The following is a 21,002-nucleotide window of genomic DNA, read 5'->3' on the forward strand; positions in this document are numbered from 1 at the left end:
CTTTCCTCAATCCCCCTCTCCTCTCACATTTTACTACAAACAGCAAGATGAAAGCTTAGAAATCTCTTTATATCACCAAGCTCATGGGTACACATTCTGTTTTCCATGTAACTGGTGTAGGCAGTGTTGTCACAAAGATCCCCCTTCCTCCAGTTTCCAGAAATATGTTCCTCACTTCCTTTTGAGCTGCCCCTGGCAGTGTCCTCCAAGTCCAGATTTCTATCAACCATCTGTTCAAAGCAATTCAGGCTTTCTCTGTCATGCTCTAAAAAATCCTTCCGGCTTCCACCCACTGCCCAATTCCAAAACCACTCCAATTGTAGGTATTTTTTATGTCACCACCCCACTTTCAAAATCTGTATGAGTTAGCTATTTATCCATAACAAATTAAAACAACGTAACAAACTTAAAACAGCACATGTTCATTATCTCTCAATGTCTGTGGTCCAGGAATCTGGGCATGACTTAGCTGGAGCTTCTACTTGTGGCTCTCTCACAAGGCTGCAATCAAGGTGTTGGCCGGAGATAAGGTCTCATCTGAAGACTCAACTAGGGAAAGATCTTTCAAGCTCATGTACGTGGTTGTTGGCAGCATGTAGTTCCTTGGGGGTTGTTGGACTGACTGTTCTGGCTATTGCCTCACTTCCTTTCTGGCTATTGTCTGAGGACGGCCCTCAGTTCCTTGTTGTGAGGATTCTCCAACATTTCAACTTGCTTAGTCAAAGGCAGTAATAAATAGAGTCAGCTAGTAAGACAGAGGTGACAATCTTATGTAACCTAATCATGAAAGTGACAGTCCATTACCTTTGTCATATTCTGTTGGTTAGAAGCAAGTCACTATATTCAGCTCATACTGAAGGTAAGGGTGGTAGGGGGTGGGTGGTGGGTTATTGGGGACCATCGTAACATCTGCCTGCCATAGTTGTTACCAATATTACTTACAGGGGCACCTGGATGGCTCAGTCGGTTAAGTGTCCAACTGCAGCTCAGGTCATGACCTCATGGTTTGTGAGTTTGGAACCCCACATTGGCCTCTGTGCTATTAGATCATCTGTCTCTCTCTCTCTCTCTCTGCCCCTCCCTACTCATGCACGTGCACTTTCTCACTCTCAAAAATAAACATTTAAAAATTACTTTAAAAATATTCCTTTATAATTTTAGTGTTCTTTAAAATGTTTTTTAATGTTTATTTATTTTGAGAGAGAGAAAGACAGCATGAGTGGGGAAGTGACAGAGAGAGGGAGACCCAGAATCTGAAACAGGCTCCAGGCTCTGAGCTGTCAGCACAGAACCTGATGTGGGGCTCGAACTTAGGAACCGCAAGATCATGACCTGAGTGGAAGTTGGACACTTAACCACTGATCCACCCAGGTGCCCCAATTTTAGTGTTTTAATAGCCAATAATCTTTATCTTTTATGGAACACTTACTAAACCTTAGTTTTTAGCCAACAAAAAAGGATCAAAATAATAACTTGTTGTGACTTTAGAACCTCCAGTTATTATAACTATGCTATAATGCTTCACTCATTTGTGGAAACATGTTGATGTGACTGCATAGTAAAGGTTCTTCTGAGGTAGTTGCTTCCTTTCTTGAACCACTACGGCAGTTTGGCCATGTCTTCCTTACGTTTTAGCACTTCTAAATTTCCAAAAGAGATATTTATAGTTTTATCTCCCCTGCTGGACCGTAGGCTGCTTGAGGTAAATTTTATAAAATGTATAGTCTCTCTCTATATATCTTAGCATTTTTTCTATCCCCGACTGCACCTAAAAGAATATATTTACCATGGAGTTAAGTTGATAGCTGTTTACAAAAGAGTCCCTGGGGCTCCCGGGTGGCCCAGTTAGTTGAGTGTCTAACTCCTGATTTCGGCTCAGGTCATGATCCCAGGGTCGTGGGATCAAGCACCTCATCAGACTCTGCTGAGCATGGAGCCTGCTTGGGATTCTCTCTCTCTTTCCTTCTGCCCCTCTCCCCCACTTGCGCGCGCTCTCTCTCTCAAATATAAATAAATAAATAAATAAATAAATAAATAAATAAATAAATAAATAAATTCCTGTAGCATTAAAAACCATGCACCCAACATCACTGCAACCATAAAAGTAAGATATGTATTTGGTAGAATGTCTCTAGTTCACCTAAGTTCAATCAGATACTAGACAGATTAAATGCTAATTGAGAATACTTACAAGCACTGTATCTCCCAACACTGAAAAACAGAGTTTTTAATGAGTGAGTTGATGAATATTTTTTCCCTTTACATATATCCCTTTGACATTGTGTGTGTGCGTGCGTGTGTGTGTGTGTGTGTACACGTGTATCTATCTATCCATCCATCCATCTTTATTTTCTGAACCAGGAGAGTCTGGTGTGTTTCTTCATTTTGTGCCTCCAAAAGTATGTCCACATTATTTATAATATGTAGCTAATAACACCACTGTGCATTAATATTAAATTAACATCCATTTATTCTTACTCCAATTTAGGTAGATTTAGATGGTTTAAAACTGCAAGGAGAAAAACAATTTATTTTGGAAGAATGCACATTTTTGTAAGTTTCCAAAAACACAGAGACGTTTAATGTTTCGTAGTTGAGGAATTATTGTGATTCACTTATTAATCCATAAACCTAATGATACAACCATCAAATGCTCTTTGAATGCCATGCTATCTTCACATGTTTAATTTGTGGGGGAGTTCTAAAATTTGGATCCCAATTGTATTCTGGTGATAACAACTTAGTGGGTTTATTGATAAACAAATATTTGTTTAAATAATGTTCATATATGCTCTTGAGCCCATTTCTGTTGTCACTGGTAACTCCTTTTTGATATTCTTTAATGAAGGCTAAAACCTCATGGGGTGTACCACCAAAAACTGCACTCTGGTAATAGAAATCTCCCTCTCCAAAAGGGATGAAAGCTGCTGATTTAGGTCTTCTCTCATAGGGGAAATTTTCAGCATGTCTAAAATACCACCATGCATGGAGTTGAGCTACAGACTTGCCCAGGGTTTCCACCCCAAAGTCATTCTTGAAGATCTGGTTTACAGTCATACTGAAGAGAAAGTCGACTTCATGTTGGATATGTTCTATGATGTACATATCCAAGTTTTTCATGTATATGTAATTGAAGTCTTTCCACACATGTTGTTTGAGTACAGTACATAGTTTAAATGTTCGAAGGGGCCCTAACTCTATGGGAGGTAGTTTGGAGAAGTCATCCATCAAGATGTAAAAGATAACATTGTAGCCAATCATGAAGTGCTTATTAGCAGACTGGAGGAACTGTTCCAGGTACTGATCCACAAACCTGTGAAACACGGAAGACTAAACATTCACTTTGCTAAAACTCATCAGGAGAAGACATGTCACTTAAACATGCAGGAGAACGTTGTTGCTAAAGAACTACCAGTAGGTAGGTGGGTAGAAATTGCATTTAGAGCTTAACTGTGTTGGTTAGTGAAAGAGGGTGTAGTGAGCTTGGGGAGCGGGGGCAGAGAAAAGCCATAAAATTTATTGAGAAGAAAGGAAAAGTGAGCTAAATGGATATTAATAGAAAGATTCCAAGTCGTGTTAAGAAATCAGTCATGGCTGGAGAAAATAACCACTACAAATAATTATGCAGACCAGCCAGAAATCATGATTAGGGTTAATTATGAGTGGCTGTTTGGATGTAGAGAGTTCACGGGTGCTTATCCATATGTTTCCAAAATAAAAAAGGATGAATGTTAGTAGCACCTACTTTCCAGTAGCAAATACAGCCAAGCCTATGGTAATGTTCAGCCTTTTGTAATACTTTTCCAGGACTTGTCTGTTGTAAGTTCCTTCCCAGATGATCGGCGCAAACCAATCAGTTGTCGTTTTCACATCAGGACGTTTTCTGTTGAACAAACAAGAAAAACGATTAAGAGAGTACCACTTATTATGACAGCAAATGTTGTTCTCCAAGTGATAGTAGCCAATCATTATAAAGTACTTAACTATGTGCCAGGCATGGTGACTAAGTGCTTTACACTATTTATTTAATCCTTGCAATGTCCTATAATATAAATTCCATCATTATCTCTATTTTTCATATGAAGAAACTTGGGCGCAGATTGGTTGAGTAAATTACTTCGTGTCACACAGCTAATAAATGGCAGAATCAGGATTCATAATCAGCCAGTTGGCTTTCCAAATCTGTGCTTTGGTCATTATACCAAACTGCCTTTTGAGGGGCGCATGGCCGGCTCAGTCAGTAGAGCATGGAGTTGTAGGTTTGAGCCCCATGTTGGGTGTAGAGATCACAAAAAAACCTTGCCTTTTGAGCCCAGGGATTTTTTTCCTTGAGCTCTGACTATAGCTTAAACCGACAGCTCATTGTCTGAACATTTCTCTGATTATTGCCTAAAACAGAAAACACTACTGTCTGCTTATGTCTTCCTTTCTTTTTACCCCTTTCTCATCTTTCTCTTCCTTTTTCTTTTCCTAGAGTACCTTCTTTCTATCCTTCCTAATGCTGTAGGCCCATCAGTGCAACCTGGAAGAAAATAAGATTAGTCCAAAAAGGGAGATGATATTACATTTGCTTCTAATAATAACAAAATAACAGCAGAAGCAGAATTAGGAATAATAAACAACCCCCCAAAAAACAAAATAAAGAAACAAAAGTAATAATAAACAGTTTGGTTGGAGGGAGGACATTAAACTATTTAAGCAAATTAAGGCCAGGGTGCCTGGGTGGCTCAGTAGGTTAAGCTTTCGACTTCAGCTCAGGTCATGATCTCATGGTTTGTGGGTTCGAGACCCACATCAGGCTCTGTGCTGACAGCTCAGAGCCTGGAGCCTGCTTCACATTCTGTATCTCGCTCTCCCTCTGCCCCTCCCCTGCTCATGCTCTCTCTCTCTCTCTCAGAAATAAATAAACGTTAAAGTTTTTTTTTTTTTAATTTTTAATAAAAATAAAAATAAAGCAACTTAAGGCCTTCATTTTGGAAGGAATTGAACACAAAGTGTGAAGCCATTTTGCTTTTGGTAATGACAGGTTTTAATTACAAATCTAGACCCAGACAAGGGTAGAATTTGGCAACCCTTAATACTACATTAATAATAATAACAAAATTCTTGAAAAGTACCCCCTTTTACTATTTTAAGGATTTTTCAAACTTACACATTTGTTTTTTTTCATATATTTACTTTTAAACCCTTCTTATACTTAGAATTTATGGCCATACACTTGTATTTGACTCAAAAGTCTCAGATTCCACTTTAATATTGGACAGATGTACCCTTATCACAGTGATGATGCTTATAAATTAGGCACATCACAGAGGCTAATCAGTATCTATTTGAGAATGTGAAAGGGTCTGAAGATTAAAGATTTGCTATTAGAATTAAAGAAAAAGTCTCTGAAAGCAGAAGGCAGTTAAAAACTTGTGTTTAGAAATTATTTGATAAAACAGAAGAGGAAGGAGTAGAAGAGCTTTAGAGTCATTAGGTTTCTCTTACAGGTACAAAACTCTTTACCTGGAAGGTTAATGCTGCCCAGGGGGCATTCTTTGCAAAGGACATGCTCAGCAATCAGGGGGATAAGATAATCTGCCCTCTGGGTGTCAGTCAGACCCCTTGCCGGGTCTCCCTTGTGACTGACTTAGTGTCTCTGTATAAAGTGGCCCCAGCTACTTGGAGTCCAATGGGGATTATGCACGGCCTCAGTAACATGGACATCCCATTGCTAAGACCAAGCTAGAGCCAGTGCTGAGCACCCAGCTTGCCAACAGCAGGGGCCAATTGGAGCCCACAGGGTGACACCATTTCCCATGGGAACCAGCCAGCCAAATGACGGCTGGTTGATTATATTAGACCCCATAAAGAAAGGGGCAACACTTTTCCCTCAGGGGAACGTTTTATGTTCTGGGTAGGGATTTGCTGTTGATGCCTACAAATCTGCCAGCTTTGTTGACTTGCAGAATATCTTATTAGATGCCTTCGTATCACACATAACTTTGCCTCCATCTAAGCTACCCGTTTCATGGTGAGAGTAGTGTGGCAGTTGGCCACTTCCACAAAGTTCTCTGGTCTGTGTGCCTCCCTGTGTTGAGGCACCTGGCCTGCTAGAAAGTGGACTAGCCAGGGAAATCTCATTTTCAGTGTTAGTTCCGAGATAACTCCCTGAAAAGGCCGAGGTACTTTTCTGTAGTAGTTCGCCATTCCCGCTTTGACTCAATGAGCAGTGTGAGATACTGTACCTTCCAAAGCTAGAATCACAGTGCACAAAACAAGGTGGATGTGAGGATGTCCCTGCTCACGATTACATCCAATAATTCACTTATAGAATGTTTGCTTGTGTTGTTGTGACTTTGGGTCCAGTGTGTTTAGAGTTCTCAGTTCCCAAGGGAGGAGTCTTTGCTCTAGGGAGAAAGTCATGGTTCTGTGAAACTGATGGCAGAGCACTTGTGGTTCCCCATGCTGCTGAGCTAACAGGCAGAAAATGGCATTACTGTACTGGTTGGCATGACTGATCTTCATCACCGAGAAGATAGGAAGATGAGGTTATTCAAGGATGGCAAGCAGGGCTTCATATGGAATGCAAAGGACTCTCTGGGAGTTCCCCCAGCTACCTCATTTCCAGTAATAATGGTCAGTGGGAAATTGGGGCAACTCAATAAGGTCAGACCACTGAGGGAACCAGACTCTCCAGGGATGGAGGTTTGAGTAACCCTATCGAATAGAAACTCTGACCATCAAAGGGATTAGCAGAGGATAAAGAAACCATGGGATGGTGATTATTAACTGCCTCCTTTTATTGCCAGCCTCCTGAACAGCTACAGAGGTAGGACTGTAGTCGTGATCTGCTATGTTAATTATTTTCTCCCCTTTGCCACCTTACATGAAGAATACTAGAGATGGAAGATGTTACGATCTAGGTTTCAAGTGGGAATATAGCTAGATTTCCATCACCTCGATGATACCCGCTAGCTGATGTGACTTTGTTTCTCGTGTTTGGGGAACATGAGCTTCTCCATCTAAGTCAAAAAGGTGGATTGTGTTAGTTATTCTCCATTTACAATTCCCCTGTCCATCCTTAGCCTTCTCTACCTGGCCTGCCTTGGGAGCAGACTGATCACCCAATGTTCCCTGCCCTGTGGCTTGCAGTGGGTTCTGCTAATGGGAGGTACCCACGTAAGATCAGAGGGCAGGAAAACAAGTTGTCTCTTTTCCTCTTTTCTCTCCCAGCTTTGTTGAGATCTTGCCAGTGGCTGTGTCCATATGCAGCTACAGCTTCTGTTGGGCAGCTCTTTCATGGTTCCAGAAATCTCTGGTCTCCAGGAGCACCATCCCTTCCTTTGTCCCTTTAGGCCAAGGGTGATAAGAGCTTCTTACTGTTGAAGCCTCTGGATGCTTCCATGTCCTTTGTTGGGTCTCTTAACCTTGTTCCAATCTCTGCCAACCATTCCTTCACTAAAGTTACTTCATCTTAGTTGAGTTGTTTCTCTCATACCCTGATAGATTCAGTATCTGAGGAGCTTAGAAAATACCTCACCATGCCCAAGCAGAGGGTGTTCAACAGGATACAAAATGACCTACTCATAAGTATATTGCTTAGGAAGGTACACAGATAGTATGCTCAAGTGTCATAGTACTGTAGACTATCATAGGTGTGACTTACAAAGAAGTATACTAACGAAGGAGGGAAATCATATATATGGGCTAAGATATCCACATTCGTAATAAAAAGAGAATAGGTGCTACACTGAATTAGAAGTGATTTCAATGCCAGAAGGTGTTCCTAAGATTTGCTGAGATGGGATTCATGACAGTAATATGGGAGGTTATAATTTGTTCGAAAAATAGATCTGGAGAGAGAGGGTGGGGACTCTTCCTGTAAATCAAGGCTATATTGACCTATATACAGTTTTAAGGAACTGCACATGAGTCTAAAAAGTGTAAGAAGCTAAAGTGATATAGCAGAGATAAATATACCATAAGCAGACAGAACCATGAGAGTACTAGAGCATTTCCAGGGTGTATGTTTCCCACATCTACCCCTGCACCACGTCATGTGGCTTTCCACTTTCCTCTTCGTAGCTGCTGGCCTGCCATATTTGCAGCCTCATCCGTGCTCTTTTCTTTTTCCCTCCATATTCATATCCAATTGTATAGATAACATGTGTACAATATGCACACATACATAAGTACACACACAGATGCAGGCTTTAAAAATCTTGTTTATTTTGGAGCGCCTGGGTGGCTCAGTAGGTTGAGCGTCCAATTCGCGATTTTGGCTCGGGTCATAATCTCACGGTTGGTGAGATCGAGCCCAGAGTCAGGCTCTGGGCTAACAGCATGGAGCCTGCTTGGGGTTCTCTCTTTCCCTCTCTCTGCTCCTCCCTCGCTCATGCACGCATTCTCTCTTTCCCTCTCTCAAAAATAAGTAAATGAATTTTTTTTAATCTTGTTTATTATGATGAGATAATGCATACTTTCCTGCAGCTTGTCTTTCTACTCATCACGACCTTGTGGAAATCCTTCCAGGTTATCTGGACTAGTTCTTATTCACTCTTTGTAATGGCTGCATAATATTCCAAGGTGTGGACAGTTTGTTTAGCCATTTTCTTATGACTAGGTATACATTTTATTCCTGGAATTTCTGTCATTATAAAAACTGATGCAACAAACCTTAATCTTATGTCCTTAGGTATTGTTGCTATTATCTTTAAAAAATTTTTTTAATGTTTATTTATTCTTGAGAGAGAGAGAGAGAGAGAGAGAGAGAGAGACAGAGCATGGGAAGGGGAGGTACAGAGAGGGAGACACAGAATCAGAAGCGGGCTGCAGGTTCTGAGCTGTCAGCACAGAGCCCAATGTGGTGCTTGAACCCACGAACCGTGGGATCATGACCTGAGCTGAAGTTGGATGCTCGACCGACTGAGCCACCCACGCTCCCCTTGTTGCTGTTATTTTTAATGGCTAGTCCCAGGAATAGGATTGCTGTGTATGTATGTTCATTTAAAAAAATTTTTTTTAGGGGTGCCTGGGTGGCTCAGTCGGTTGGGCGGCCGACTTTGGCTCAGGTCATGATCTTGCGGTCCGTGAGTTTGAGCCCCGCGTCGGGCTCTGTGCTGACGGCTCAGAGCCTGGAGCCTGTTTCGGATTCTGTGTCTCCCTCTCTCTGACCCTCCCCCGTTCATGCTTTGTCTCTCTCTGTCTCAAAAATAAATAAACGTTAAAAAAAATTAAAAAAAAAAAAAAAAAATTTTTTTTAAAGAGAGAGTGCAAGCACATGCGTGCACACGTGTGAGCAGGGGAGGGGCAGAAAGAAAGGGAGAGAGAGAGAATCCCAAGCAGGCTCCACAGTGACAGTGCAGAGCCTGATGTGGGGCTCTAACTCACAAACTGCAAGATCATGACCTGAGCCGAAATCAAGAGTCAGACACTTAACTGACTGAGCCACCCAGGAACCTCCATGTGTTCATCTTTCATAGTTTTTACCCAATTATTTTTTAAAAGGCTGAAATACTTCACCTTCCCACCAGCATTTTCCCTATACTATTAGATTATGGCTTTAAAAAGATTCCAGTACCTCATTACTACATTATTTACATTTCTCTAATTTCTAGTGAACTTGAGTATCTTTTCTTATACACGCTGGCTCCCTCTAATGTGAGTTTCATGTTTTTCTATTGAATTGTTGATTTGTTTTTAAACCAAATAAAAGTTTAAAATTTGTATATAGTGAAATACATCTTTTTAAATAGGTGGTAGGTTTTCAGCATGGATTAAGAGGATTTCCTTCTTACCTAGACTTTACATGTTGTCTTATTGATTTTCTTTTTTTTCGTAATCTTTTTTTAACGTTTATTTATTTTTGAGACAGAGAGAGACAGAGCATGAATGGGGGAGGGTCAGAGAGAGAGGGAGACACAGAATCTGAAACAGGCTCCAGGCTCTGAGCAGTCAGCACAGAGCCCGACGCGGGGCTCGAACTCACGGACCACGAGATCATGACCTGAGCCGAAGTCGGACGCTTAACCGACTGAGCCACTCAGGCGCCCCTGTCTTATTGATTTTCTAGCAAGATTTTTTTTATTGCTTTATTTTTTACACTTAAATCTGTAGTCTATCAGGAATTTATCTTTATGCCATAGGATTAATGCCCCATTTTGCCCCCACTTAGATCACCAATAGTGTCAGTATAATTTATGAACTAATCTGTCCTTTTCTCACTGATTTTTAAGATGCCATTTTTGTTATATATCAACTTTGATACATACCGTGACCTAATTCTGGATTTACTACTCCTTTGATCTATTCCATGTTGATTTGATCACAATGATGTCAAAATATGTTTGACTATTTGAGGCAAAACCCTCTCTTTTAAAAATTTTATTTTTGAGACAGAGAGAGAGAGCATGAGAGACAGAGCATGAGCAGGGTGGGGCAGAGGGGGAAAGAGAATCTTAAGCAGACTCCACCCCCAGTGTGGAGCCCAGTGTGGGGCTCGACCTCATGATCATGAGATTGTGACCTTGGCTGAAATCAAGAGTCAGACATTTAGCCAACTGAGCCACTCAGGTGCCCCTAGGCAAAATCCTTTTAACTTTCTTATTTTTTGACACTTTCTTGGCTATTCTGAGACATTTATTCCCACATATTTACTTTAAGCTTATGGTTTTTTGTACTTAATAAGAACCAAAAATGAGCTTCTTCCCTCATATCTCCATAATGCAGAGGTCATTTCATTTTAAACTAAAAGCCAATATGATGCTTAATAATAAAGTGCAATGCTTTCTACCACTACTTTTACATTGTTATGAAGGTGCTATCACTTCAATTAGACAAAAGATCTCATGTATTTATCTATTCTACAAATATCGAACCCCTACTATATCTAGGCTTTTTTTTTTTTTTTTTCTAGGCACACTCTTGTGGGAAAGGCAGATCGTAAATGAATAAGCAAGCAAATGTACAGTATGTCAGATGTTGGGGAGAGCAACTGAGAACAATAAATCTGGGTAAGGGAGAAAGGGAGTAGCTAGAGAAGACCTCACTGATAAAACAGCGTTTGAAGGGAGTGGGAGAATGAGCCATTTGGCTGCTTGGAGGGTAAGCAGTCCGTGCAGAGAGCACAGAAGGTGCAAAGTCCCGAGGTGAGAGCTTGCTTGGTGTTTCTGAGGAACAACAAGGAGCCAGTATGATTGGAGGAGTGGGTGAGGGACACAATGGTTGAAGATGAGGTCAGAGAAGGAATCGGGCAGCTATTTTATCTACGTATTTTTTTCTCCTATCGTAAACACATTCTCCCATCCAAGTACTAACCAGGCCCGACCCTGCTTAGCTTCCGAGATCAGACGAGATCGGGCGCGTTCAGGGTGGTATGGCCGTAGACTCGTAAACACATTCTTTGGAAAGGCCTCTTACAAGAGTGTTACCTCTTTTTTAAAAAAAAAAAATTTTTTTTTTAATGTTTGTTTTTATTTTTGAGACAGAGAGAGACAGAGCATGAACGGGGGAGGGTCAGAGAGAGAGGGAGACACAGAATCTGAAGCAGGCTCCAGGCTCTGAGCTGTCAGCACAGAGCCCAATGCAGGGCTCGAACTCACAGAACGTGAGATCATGACCTGAGCCGAAGTCGGACGCCCAACCGACTGAGCCACCCAGGCGCCCCAAGAGTGTTACCTCTTAAGGCTCAAAATAACGAAAACCTAGACGCAGTCCAAGTGCCCACTGATAAGGCAGGGGATGAGCAAACTGTGGTATATTTCTACAGTTAACTGTAACGCCGCCATCAAAATGAATGACAGTCATATGCAATTTGGATGAATCTTAGCAATCTAATATTAAGGGTCAAAATGAGTCCCTGGAGATTACACGTGGTATTAGATCTTCTTTAAAAAATTACAAACAGCTATAATTTTAAAATATACTTGTTCCAGAATACAAATGGAAGATATACACTTATATTAAAACAAGAGAAAACAGGGGGATGATGAAGCAGGATTCGGGATGGAGGTTGTTTCAAGGCTAGAGGGTGAGGAGACAGAATGGGGGTCCTAGGAAAGACAGAGGTGGATAGCTGGATGTTGAAGTTATTGAATGTTGAGGTTTTGTTTCGTTAAAAATAAGCAAGAGAGGCACCTGGGTGGCTCAGTCAGTTAAGCATCTGACTCTTGGTCTCGGCTCAGGTCATGATCTCATGGTTCCTGAGTTTGAGCCCCGAGGCGGGCTCTGTGCTGACAGTGCGGAGCCTGCTTGTTTTTCTCTCTCTCCCTCTCTCTCTCTGCCCCTCCCCTGCTTGCTCTGTTTTTCTCAAAACAAATAAACTTAAAAGAAAACAGAAATAAGTGAGAAAGCACACAAATAAATAATGACTGGATTTTGAAAAACCTAATGATGAGAGTGAGTCATGTAGCAAAGATTATTATTTAAATTTTTTATTAAAAATTTTTTTAAAAAAATCATTATTAAAAAAATGTTTATTTTTGAGACAGAGAGAGACAGAGCACAAGCCAGGGAGGGACAGAGAGAGAGGGAGACACAGAATCTGAAACAGACTCCAGGCTCTGAGCTGTCAGCACAGAGTCTCATGCGGGGCTCAAACCCATGAACCTGTGAGATCATGACCTGAGCTGAAGTCGGATGCCCAACCAACTGAGCCACCCAGGCACCCCACAAAGATTGTTATTAATCTAATTGTGTGCACTTAAGGTTATTTAAAAAATATAAATATGAAAAAGGAATTCACAGAAGATGAAATATAAATAACACATATAAAAGATGATCAAATTGAACAATAATTATGGAAGTGCAAATTGAATTGAGATATTTTAACTAATACTTTTGCCAATAAAAAATGTTTGCTACAACTAAAATAAAATGGAAATTTATAAAACAAATAAAATTAACATTCACCCACTATAGATTAGAAAATAAATGGTATAATTATTAAAAGGCAATTTAGCAACCTGAGTAAAAATTTAAAATGTCTGCATCTCATTTTTTAAAATTTTTAAATCTTTTTTTTAAAGCTTATTTATTTATTTTGAGAGATAGAGAGGGGAGGGGAGGTGGGAGAGAGTGGGGCAGAGAAAGAGGGAGAGAGAGAATCCCAAGCAGGTTCCACACTATCCGTGCAGAGCCTACTAGGGGGCTTGAATCACAAACTGTGAAATCACGACCTGAGCAGAAATCAACAGTTGGATGCTTACCCAACTAAGCCACCCAAGTGCTCCTAAAATGTCTATATCTCTTAATCTAATGATGCTACAATAGGAATTTATCATATGGATAAGTTCACACAAGAGTGTACAAAAATATATGTACAAAGATATTCATCAAAACGTTATTTACGATAGCCTTCAAACTGCAAATGGTTCAAAACCAATAGGGAACTGACTAAATAAATTATGGTATGTAGCCATAAAATAGAATACTAGATAGCCATTATAAAGAATAAGATTCTCTGGGGCACCTGGGTAGCTTAGTTGGTTAGGTTAAGCATTCAATTCCTGATTTTGGCTCAGGTCATGATTCCAGGGTTGTGGGATTGAGCCCTGTGTCAAGCTCTGTGTTGGATTCTACACTGGGTGTGGAGCTTGCTTAAGATTCTCTCTTTCCCTGGAGCGCCTGGGTGGCTCAGTCAGCTGAGCGTCTGCTTCGGCTCAGGTCACGATCTTGCGGTTCGTGAGTTTGAGCCCCACGTCGGGCTCTGTGCTGACAGCTCAGAGCCTGGAGACGGCTTCGGATTCTGTGTCTCCCTCTCTGCCCCTCCCCTGCTCACGCTCTGTCTCTCCCTCTCTCTCAAAAATAAATAAACATAAAAAATTAAAAAAAAAAATAAAGATTCTCTCTTTCCCTCTCCCTCTGCCCCTCCCCCACCTCAAAAAAGAAAAAAGAAAAAAAAAAAAAATGAGATTTTCCCCCAAGTATTAATGCCAAAATCAAGAGGAGTCATTAATGGCATTTTTGGGCTGTTACTAAAAAGATTTTTTTTCTTTCTCCTAATAAAACCAGGAACATTAAACTAGATAACAGTTTTCTCATTATGACCCTCAACTGCCTGATTCTAGATAAATAGACACTAGGTTTATATATAAAAGACTTTAAACTAAAAACTGCCAAGGCCTGGAAAGCTCCCAGGATAGGTACAATTTGATGATGGAAAAAAATCCTCCCCCATTTAAATTGAGTTGTTGTTGTTGTTATCATTAGTGTGTGTTTGTGTAGAATATTCTTTCTTACTTGGGATTAAACCAGTCTGAGAGCCGAAGTTCTTTTTCATTTTCCCTGGGTACAAAGAGAAAGTCAAGTTAAGAGTAATCCATTTACTCAGCAAATAATTATTGTGTCCCTGTAACACGGCAGGCACTGTTTGATGCTGGTTGTAGGACTGTGAACATTTAGATCAGTTCCTGCCCTCTAAAAGCCAATAGACTAGCCGAAAAGACAACATTAAATAGATGATTATAGTGCAGAGTGGTAACTGCTAATAGGAAAACACAGATCTCCATGGGAGCATATAGATGGGGCATCCAACCTAAATGTGGGGTTAAGGGAAGCTACTTGGAGATGAAATATGTAAACTGGGTCTGGAAGGATAAGGGTTATTTCAGGAAAGAGATGTGGGGTGAAGAGGTCATAGCCAAAGGTGGGAAGGCAGGGAACAGTATGGTTCTTGAGTGGGGGATATATTTTAAAAATTAACAAAGCAGGAAAAATAATGTGTATTCAGACAAAAATACAGATTTATGTAATTCATTTATCAAGTATTAGTAGCTTACTATGTGATAGACACTTTATTACATGTCAAAATAAAGGGGTTGGAGTAGGGGGTCTAGATGTTTGTCTTTGATTTTCGTTTAAAAATAGGACCCACCTAAGTTTTTGTTTGCTTTTAAGTTAACTATTAACAAGGTTATAAGGGGGCTTCTCTTTCATAAGATGGGGATATTTTGTAAAATAAGAATAACTTTAAGTGATTTGTACTTCCAGAAAGATGGGCTAGGTACTCATTTTCCCTATCCTACCACTAAGTATAGCTAAAAACCCAGGACATTATATGTGAAGTAAACAAAAGAGTGAAAGGCAAAGAGAAGAAGGCAGATCAGGTAGGTGCACTGGGACTCAAGGACCGACATGGCAGTGGGTTCCCTGGGTTTTCTGCCACATGTATCTCAGATTAGGTGCGACTCAGAAATGCCAATGGGTACGGACAAAAAAAGAGCCCTGAGAACAAGCTGCTCTTAATAGCCAAAGGGCCAGGAATAGGGCAACCTAGCAAGGCAAAGAATCTGTAGACACTACTCACTGTTCTCCAACCCAATACCACAGGAAAATCCGTGGCTCTATTTCCATCCCTCCAGCAAAGGCCAAGTAGGGAGCCTAGACGTGTACTCTCACCAGGCCATAATGGGGATTCCGTCCCTTCCTCACTGGTGTGGAGTTAGAGGGGATTAGTGGGTATTAAAACAGTCACCACTACCCAATCCCCCTGTGGTTGTGTCAATGGAGAGCACATGGGGATCCCAAACTCCCATCCCTGCTCATTAGTAACAAGGAGCCCTTCCCCACTGGGTTTCAAGGGAGGCAGAGTCAAGAACCTAAAATTTCATCCCTCAACCGACAGTAATGCAGGGGTGCCACCCTATTTCCCAGCTAGCACCGTGTTAGAGGATGCCTATGAAAACACAAGATTTAAATAAGATCCAGTCTCATAATACCCCCAAATTGTCCAAGAAAAGATCTCAACTTGAATGAGAAAGGATAATCTACAGATGCCATGATAACACAGATACTAGAATTGTCAAACAAGGATATCTGACAAAGGCAGGGTTCAATGAGCAATTACAAACACTTGTATGAAAAAATAGGAAGTCACAGTAAAGAAATAGTCTTATTAAAGATATGGAAGATATAAAGAAGAACCAAATGGAAATTTTAGAACTTAAAAATATAACACTGAAATAAAAACTCAATAAATAGTCTTCACAGCAGAATGGAGAGGATGGAGAAAGAATCAGTGAACTTGCAGACTGAATAACAGAAATCGCTCAATCTGAATAACAGAAAAAATTGAAAAAAAAAAAAAAAAAAGAACAAGCCTCGGGGACACGTGGAACAAAAACAAAAGATCTAACATTCATGTAACTGGAACCCCAGAAGGAAAGCAAGAGAATGGGGCTGAAAAACAATTAAAAATATGGCTGAACATGCCCCCAAATTTGGCAAAAGACGTAAACATACAGATTCAAGAAGCTGAATGAACCCCAAACAGGATAAACCTAAAATAAAAGAATCCATGCTGGAGTGCCCGAATGGCTCAGTCAGTGAAGTATCTGACTCTTGACCTCAGGTCAGGTCTTGATCTCAGGGTCATGAGTTTAAGCCCCATGTTGGACTCCATGCTGGGTGTGAAGCGTACTTCAAAAAGAATCCATGCTAAGGCACATGATCGCCAATTTTCTGAAAGCTGAAGGTGAAAAGAATCTTGAAAAGAAGCAGAAAGAAATGATTCACCTAGAGGGGAAAAATAATTTGAATGAAATGGATGTTTTTAATTAGAAACTATGGACCCAAAATGAAGTGGAAAAATATTTTTCAGGTGCTGGAAGAAAAGAATTGTCACCCAAAATGTCCCCCAGTAGGTGAAGGGTTAAGCAAACTTTGGTACGTCCCTTTACGGAATACTACACAGCAATAAAAAAGGAGTGATTTATTGAGATACACTACAAGGTGGTTGGATCTCAAGAGCATTATCCTGAGTGAAAAAAGCTCATCTCAATAGATCATACACTGTATGATTCCATTTATAAAACATTCTCAAAATGACAAAATTGTAAAGATAAAAATAGATTAATGGTACTAGTGATTAGAAGGGTTGAGGAGAGGAGGTTGGGGTGCGTATAAATGGTAGCTCAGAGGAGATCTTTGTGGTGATGGAATCATTTTGTATCTTGATTACCTTGGTGATCTACAAATCTACACATGTGATAAAATGTTATACAATTATATCCGTACATTGTCCCAGCATCAATTTCCTATTTTGATATTGCATGACAGTTACGTAAGATGTAACTCTGGGGGAAATTGAGTGAAAGGTACATGTGACCTCTTTGTACTATCTTTGCAACTTCCTATGAATCTGTAATTATTTCAAAATCAAGTATTAAAAAATGACTTTGAAAGTGCATCCCATCTTGACATTTCGGAGGTGTTTTTAACCAAAGATATTTTAATATAGGATTGCTCAAGACTCATACTCTTTCAAAATCCAAATTTTCCATGCCTAACTGCACTAAACATGTATAGTGACAAAAGGAGAACTTTTAAGAACAGGTTTTTTTTTTTTTTTTTTTTGAGGTTTGGTTTTAATAATTTTTTGGGTCCTACACAATGGTCGATGGTAGAAAACGTGGTGAACCACAGATGGCTGTCAATCTAAAGAAAAATACCCTGGACAGAGGTCCTTCAAATATAGCAAATGTCTAAAATTTATCTGGTGTAAGCAGGTAAGTGTGTTGAAGGAGCAAAATTTGGAGATGTGCACATATACATGTCCATACAAACTCACATACATGTATATATGCACATGCACCGATTATTTCTGAACTGATACCCGAGAAATTTGTCAGTGGTTGTCTCTGGAGAATTCAGTTTTATGTGCCTTCCGATTGCTGTTACCATTAGAACTCACTCAACTCCAGCCAGTTTGCCCTCAATACAGTTTGTAGAATATTTATAGAACAGATTCTTACCAGCAGAGATCTATCTTCTCTAGGTGGTTCTTTATTCTTCACATAAATAAAAAGAGACATTTTAGTGTTAAACTTGAACAAACGCCTATTGCAATTGGAATAACAAAAAATCTAGAATTCAGTTCCATTCATTTACTCATTTGTTAGCCAAGTGATTACTAAACACCTACTACATGCCAGGCATAATGCTACAGTTCTGGAATGCATAGCATCTGGTTCTGATGGGACATTTCAGTTCTGGAAAATGGGCCTGCAATGAGCTTCTGGTCTATTATTTCCTTTTTGACTAAGATAGACCTTTCTATTAAGGCATAACACCCTAGGAGGACAAATAACATGTAGAACATGATACCAAAACAATACGGTTAATTTTTAAAGACATTAGCTCCCACAATATAGCTGATTTTCAAATAGCATTCGGTAACGTTGCATTGCTTATTTAAAAAGACCATAAAGATGAGGAAGGCATGGAGGGGGTAAGAATTTGAATTTTTCTATAAGAGAACTTTAGCAGGTTAACAGATTTGTTCTCCAGTACAGTTATATTTCGATAGCAGTTTTCTTTGAGTCGTGTTCCTATTGTCATAGCTTAAGATGTATCTAAAATAGTCCCCCAACACTCTCTATTCTCTTATCTTGCTTTATTTCTTTCTTCGTAGCCTTATTATATAAAATACAAAGCTCCTGGGGTGCCTCGGTGGCTCAGTCAGTTGAGAGTCTGACTTCGGTTCAGGTCATGATCTCGTGGTTCATGGGTTCCGCCCCACGTTGGGCTCTGGGCTGACAGCTCGGAGCCTGGAGCCTGCTTCAGATTCTGTCTCCCTCTCTCTCTCTGTCTCTCCCCCACTCATGCTCTGTCTCTCTATCTCAAAAATAAACATTAAAACCAATACAAAGCTCCTAACATTGTATTATAGATTTCTTTGCTTATCGTCCAACTTCTCGACCTGGAATGTAAAGCTGCATAAGTTCCCAGCACCTAGGACAGGACCTGGCACCAAAAAGGTACTCAATAAATATTTGTTGAATGTTGAAAAATGAAAGTATTAATATATTTATAATTTAATCAGTTCCTCAAAGAGGAGATACTCTCTGATTAATTTAGGGAGTGTTTATTAACCTTTTTTGGACAAAACTCAGCATTTTAGGTCAACTCTGCCAATCATTAAAGATGATGATTCAACAATCTTATATATTTACCGGGAGCGATGCTTAATCAACATCAGCAATAAAGCAAATGAAGTTAATAACAGCATTTTCCACTTAGAATTCATTCTCTCCTAGAAAAAAAAAAAGAGAAGAAAAGGAGTTTTTTGGAAAGTAAGAAGCAACTTCCTTGCCATCTTCTAATAACTAATTAATTATAAAATTAATTTATGGAAATTTGGCTGAGTCTAGAATGCTTGGCCTAAGGAAGAAGGCAGATTTAGGGAAACCTAAGTTTTGTGTGAAGTGCTTGCAAAGATCTCTTTTAGTATGCCAACTGATACTTTTTAGATTAGGTACAGTGTGATGTGCCTTTTGTATTTCTTTATCACCCTGAATAAGGAAATTCAATAAAACTCTCATTCTATTTCATTTGTGCTTCTGTGAAAAGAAAATGAGGTCCTTATGAAGATGTTTTTATGTATTGGAATACATTCTACCTCCAAAGTTGATTTTTGTATAGTTTTTCCTCACAAAGATATTGAGACTAATAATTTACTCAAAGACTATAGGTCAAGTATACTAAAAATATATACGAGCTCTCTGAAAGGCATATTCTTGTAAACAGTGATTAAAAATCTAAATTAGGGGCTCCTGGGTGGCTCAGTCGGTTGGGCGGCCGACTTCGGCTCAGGTCACGATCTCGCGGTCCGTGAGTTCGAGCCCCGCGTCGGGCTCTGGGCTGATGGCTCAGAGCCTGGAGCCTGCTTCCAATTCTGTGTCTCCCTCTCTCTCTGCCCCTCCCCCGTTCATGCTCTGTCTCTCTCTGTCTCAAAAATGAATAAAACGTTAAAAAAAAATTAAAAAAAAAATCTAAATTAAAGGCATTAAGCACTAACATGGAATATTTGGCTCTAGCCAATGCACTGAGCTTATGTTAAAGGTGTTAAATAGGATTTCTGTTTACCCATGGGGCACCTGGCTGGTTCAGTTGGTGGAGCATGTGACTCTTGACCTTGGGGTCGTGACTTTGAGCCCCATATTGAAGTGTCATCTATTTTGCACAATATACTTTCAAGGCCAAGGTTTGGGGATGACCCCTACGTATGATTTTACCAGATCACCCAACCTTTCATAGTTTCTTCCTAAGAGCCTTACCATTAGTTTTCGTGATGTTAGAAGTCCTAGGATGTTTCCCAATCATCATATTTTTGGATCTTCATAAAAAAAAATCAGATATTGTAAAATACTCTCCTGGTGTTTGAATCTTTTGCTGATGGTGATGTCACCAGACTCTTTTGATGATGAAAGCGTCCAAAAGTCACAATGATACTGTCATAATGATTCATGTGGTTGCAAGTTTGCATTGCTACCAGATGGTAGAACTTTGTCCCATTTGAAAAAGGATTGTAAAAGATGGCTTGCTTTTAGTTTCTTTTGTTGTACTTCCTTACCCACCTTTTTTCCTTTTTTCCTTTTTTTCTTTTTCTTTCTTTCTTTCTTTCTTTCTTTCTTTCTTTCTTTCTTTCTTAAATTTAGTTTCTTTATTTTGGGAGAGAGAGGGAGAGGCAGAGAGAGGGGGGAGAGAGAGAGAATCCCAAGCAGCTCCGTACTAACATGGAGCCCAATGTGGGACTCAATCTCACCAACTGTGAGATCAAAACCTGAGCCAAAATCAAGAGGCATTTAACCAACTGAGCCACCTAGACACCCCTTAAAGATTTTATTTTTAAATAATCTCTACACCCAGTGTGGGGCTCCAACTTACAACCCCGAGATCAAGAGTTGCATGCTTGGGGTGCCTGGGTGGCTCAGTTGGTTAAGCGTCCAACTTTGGGTCAGGTCATGATCTTGCAGCTGTCAGGCTCTGTGCCGACAACTTGGAGCCTGGAGCCTGCTTCGGATTCTGTGTCTCCCTCTCTTTCTTCCCCTCCCCCACTTGCACATGTGCTCTCTTTCTCTCTCAAAAACTGAATAAACATTTAAAAAAAATTATTAAAAAAAAAGTTGCATGCTCTACCGACTGAGGCAGCCAGGCACCCTTTCCTTACGTTTCTTGATGACTGATTTTTACTTGCAGAAATATATTTTGAATTGTGTGCTGTGTGTATATATGTGTAA

The 21,002-nt window shown here is 40.0% G+C and overlaps 1 protein-coding gene and 1 long non-coding RNA gene across 9 annotated transcripts in view; one reads left to right on the plus strand and one right to left on the minus strand.

The window, feature by feature from the left end:
- Nucleotides 1–21,002, plus strand: part of LOC132662996 (uncharacterized) — a 95,985-nt gene that overhangs the window by 34,767 nt on the left and 40,216 nt on the right. For 6 of the 7 annotated variants that reach the window (XR_014135980.1, XR_014135978.1, XR_014135982.1 and 3 more), the window contains one exon: nucleotides 18,653–18,740. The exons of the other annotated variant lie outside the window; for it this stretch is intronic. This is a non-coding gene — a long non-coding RNA (uncharacterized LOC132662996). The remainder of the gene's footprint in view (nucleotides 1–18,652; nucleotides 18,741–21,002) is intronic. 7 annotated transcript variants of the gene reach the window in all.
- LOC132662994 (glycosyltransferase 6 domain-containing protein 1-like) lies at nucleotides 2,453–20,199 on the minus strand. Of its 2 annotated transcripts, none has more exons than XM_060608834.3 (6): nucleotides 20,040–20,199; nucleotides 18,856–19,015; nucleotides 17,736–17,771; nucleotides 14,224–14,268; nucleotides 3,746–3,883; nucleotides 2,453–3,313 (listed from the first exon to the last, which is right to left on the minus strand). In XM_060608834.3, the coding sequence occupies exons 2-6, from the start codon at nucleotides 18,876–18,878 to the stop codon at nucleotides 2,647–2,649; spliced, it is 909 nt and encodes a 302-aa protein (XP_060464817.1). In that variant the 5' UTR covers nucleotides 18,879–19,015; nucleotides 20,040–20,199; the 3' UTR covers nucleotides 2,453–2,646. The 2 variants fall into 2 exon arrangements, with proteins under 2 accessions (XP_060464817.1, XP_060464816.1); XM_060608833.3 differs by having other exon boundaries at nucleotides 18,936–19,015; nucleotides 20,040–20,198.

This window comes from Panthera onca, chromosome D4 (genome assembly GCF_046562875.1).
Source record: "Panthera onca isolate mPanOnc1 chromosome D4, mPanOnc1 haplotype 2, whole genome shotgun sequence".
NCBI lineage: Eukaryota > Metazoa > Chordata > Mammalia > Carnivora > Felidae > Panthera > Panthera onca.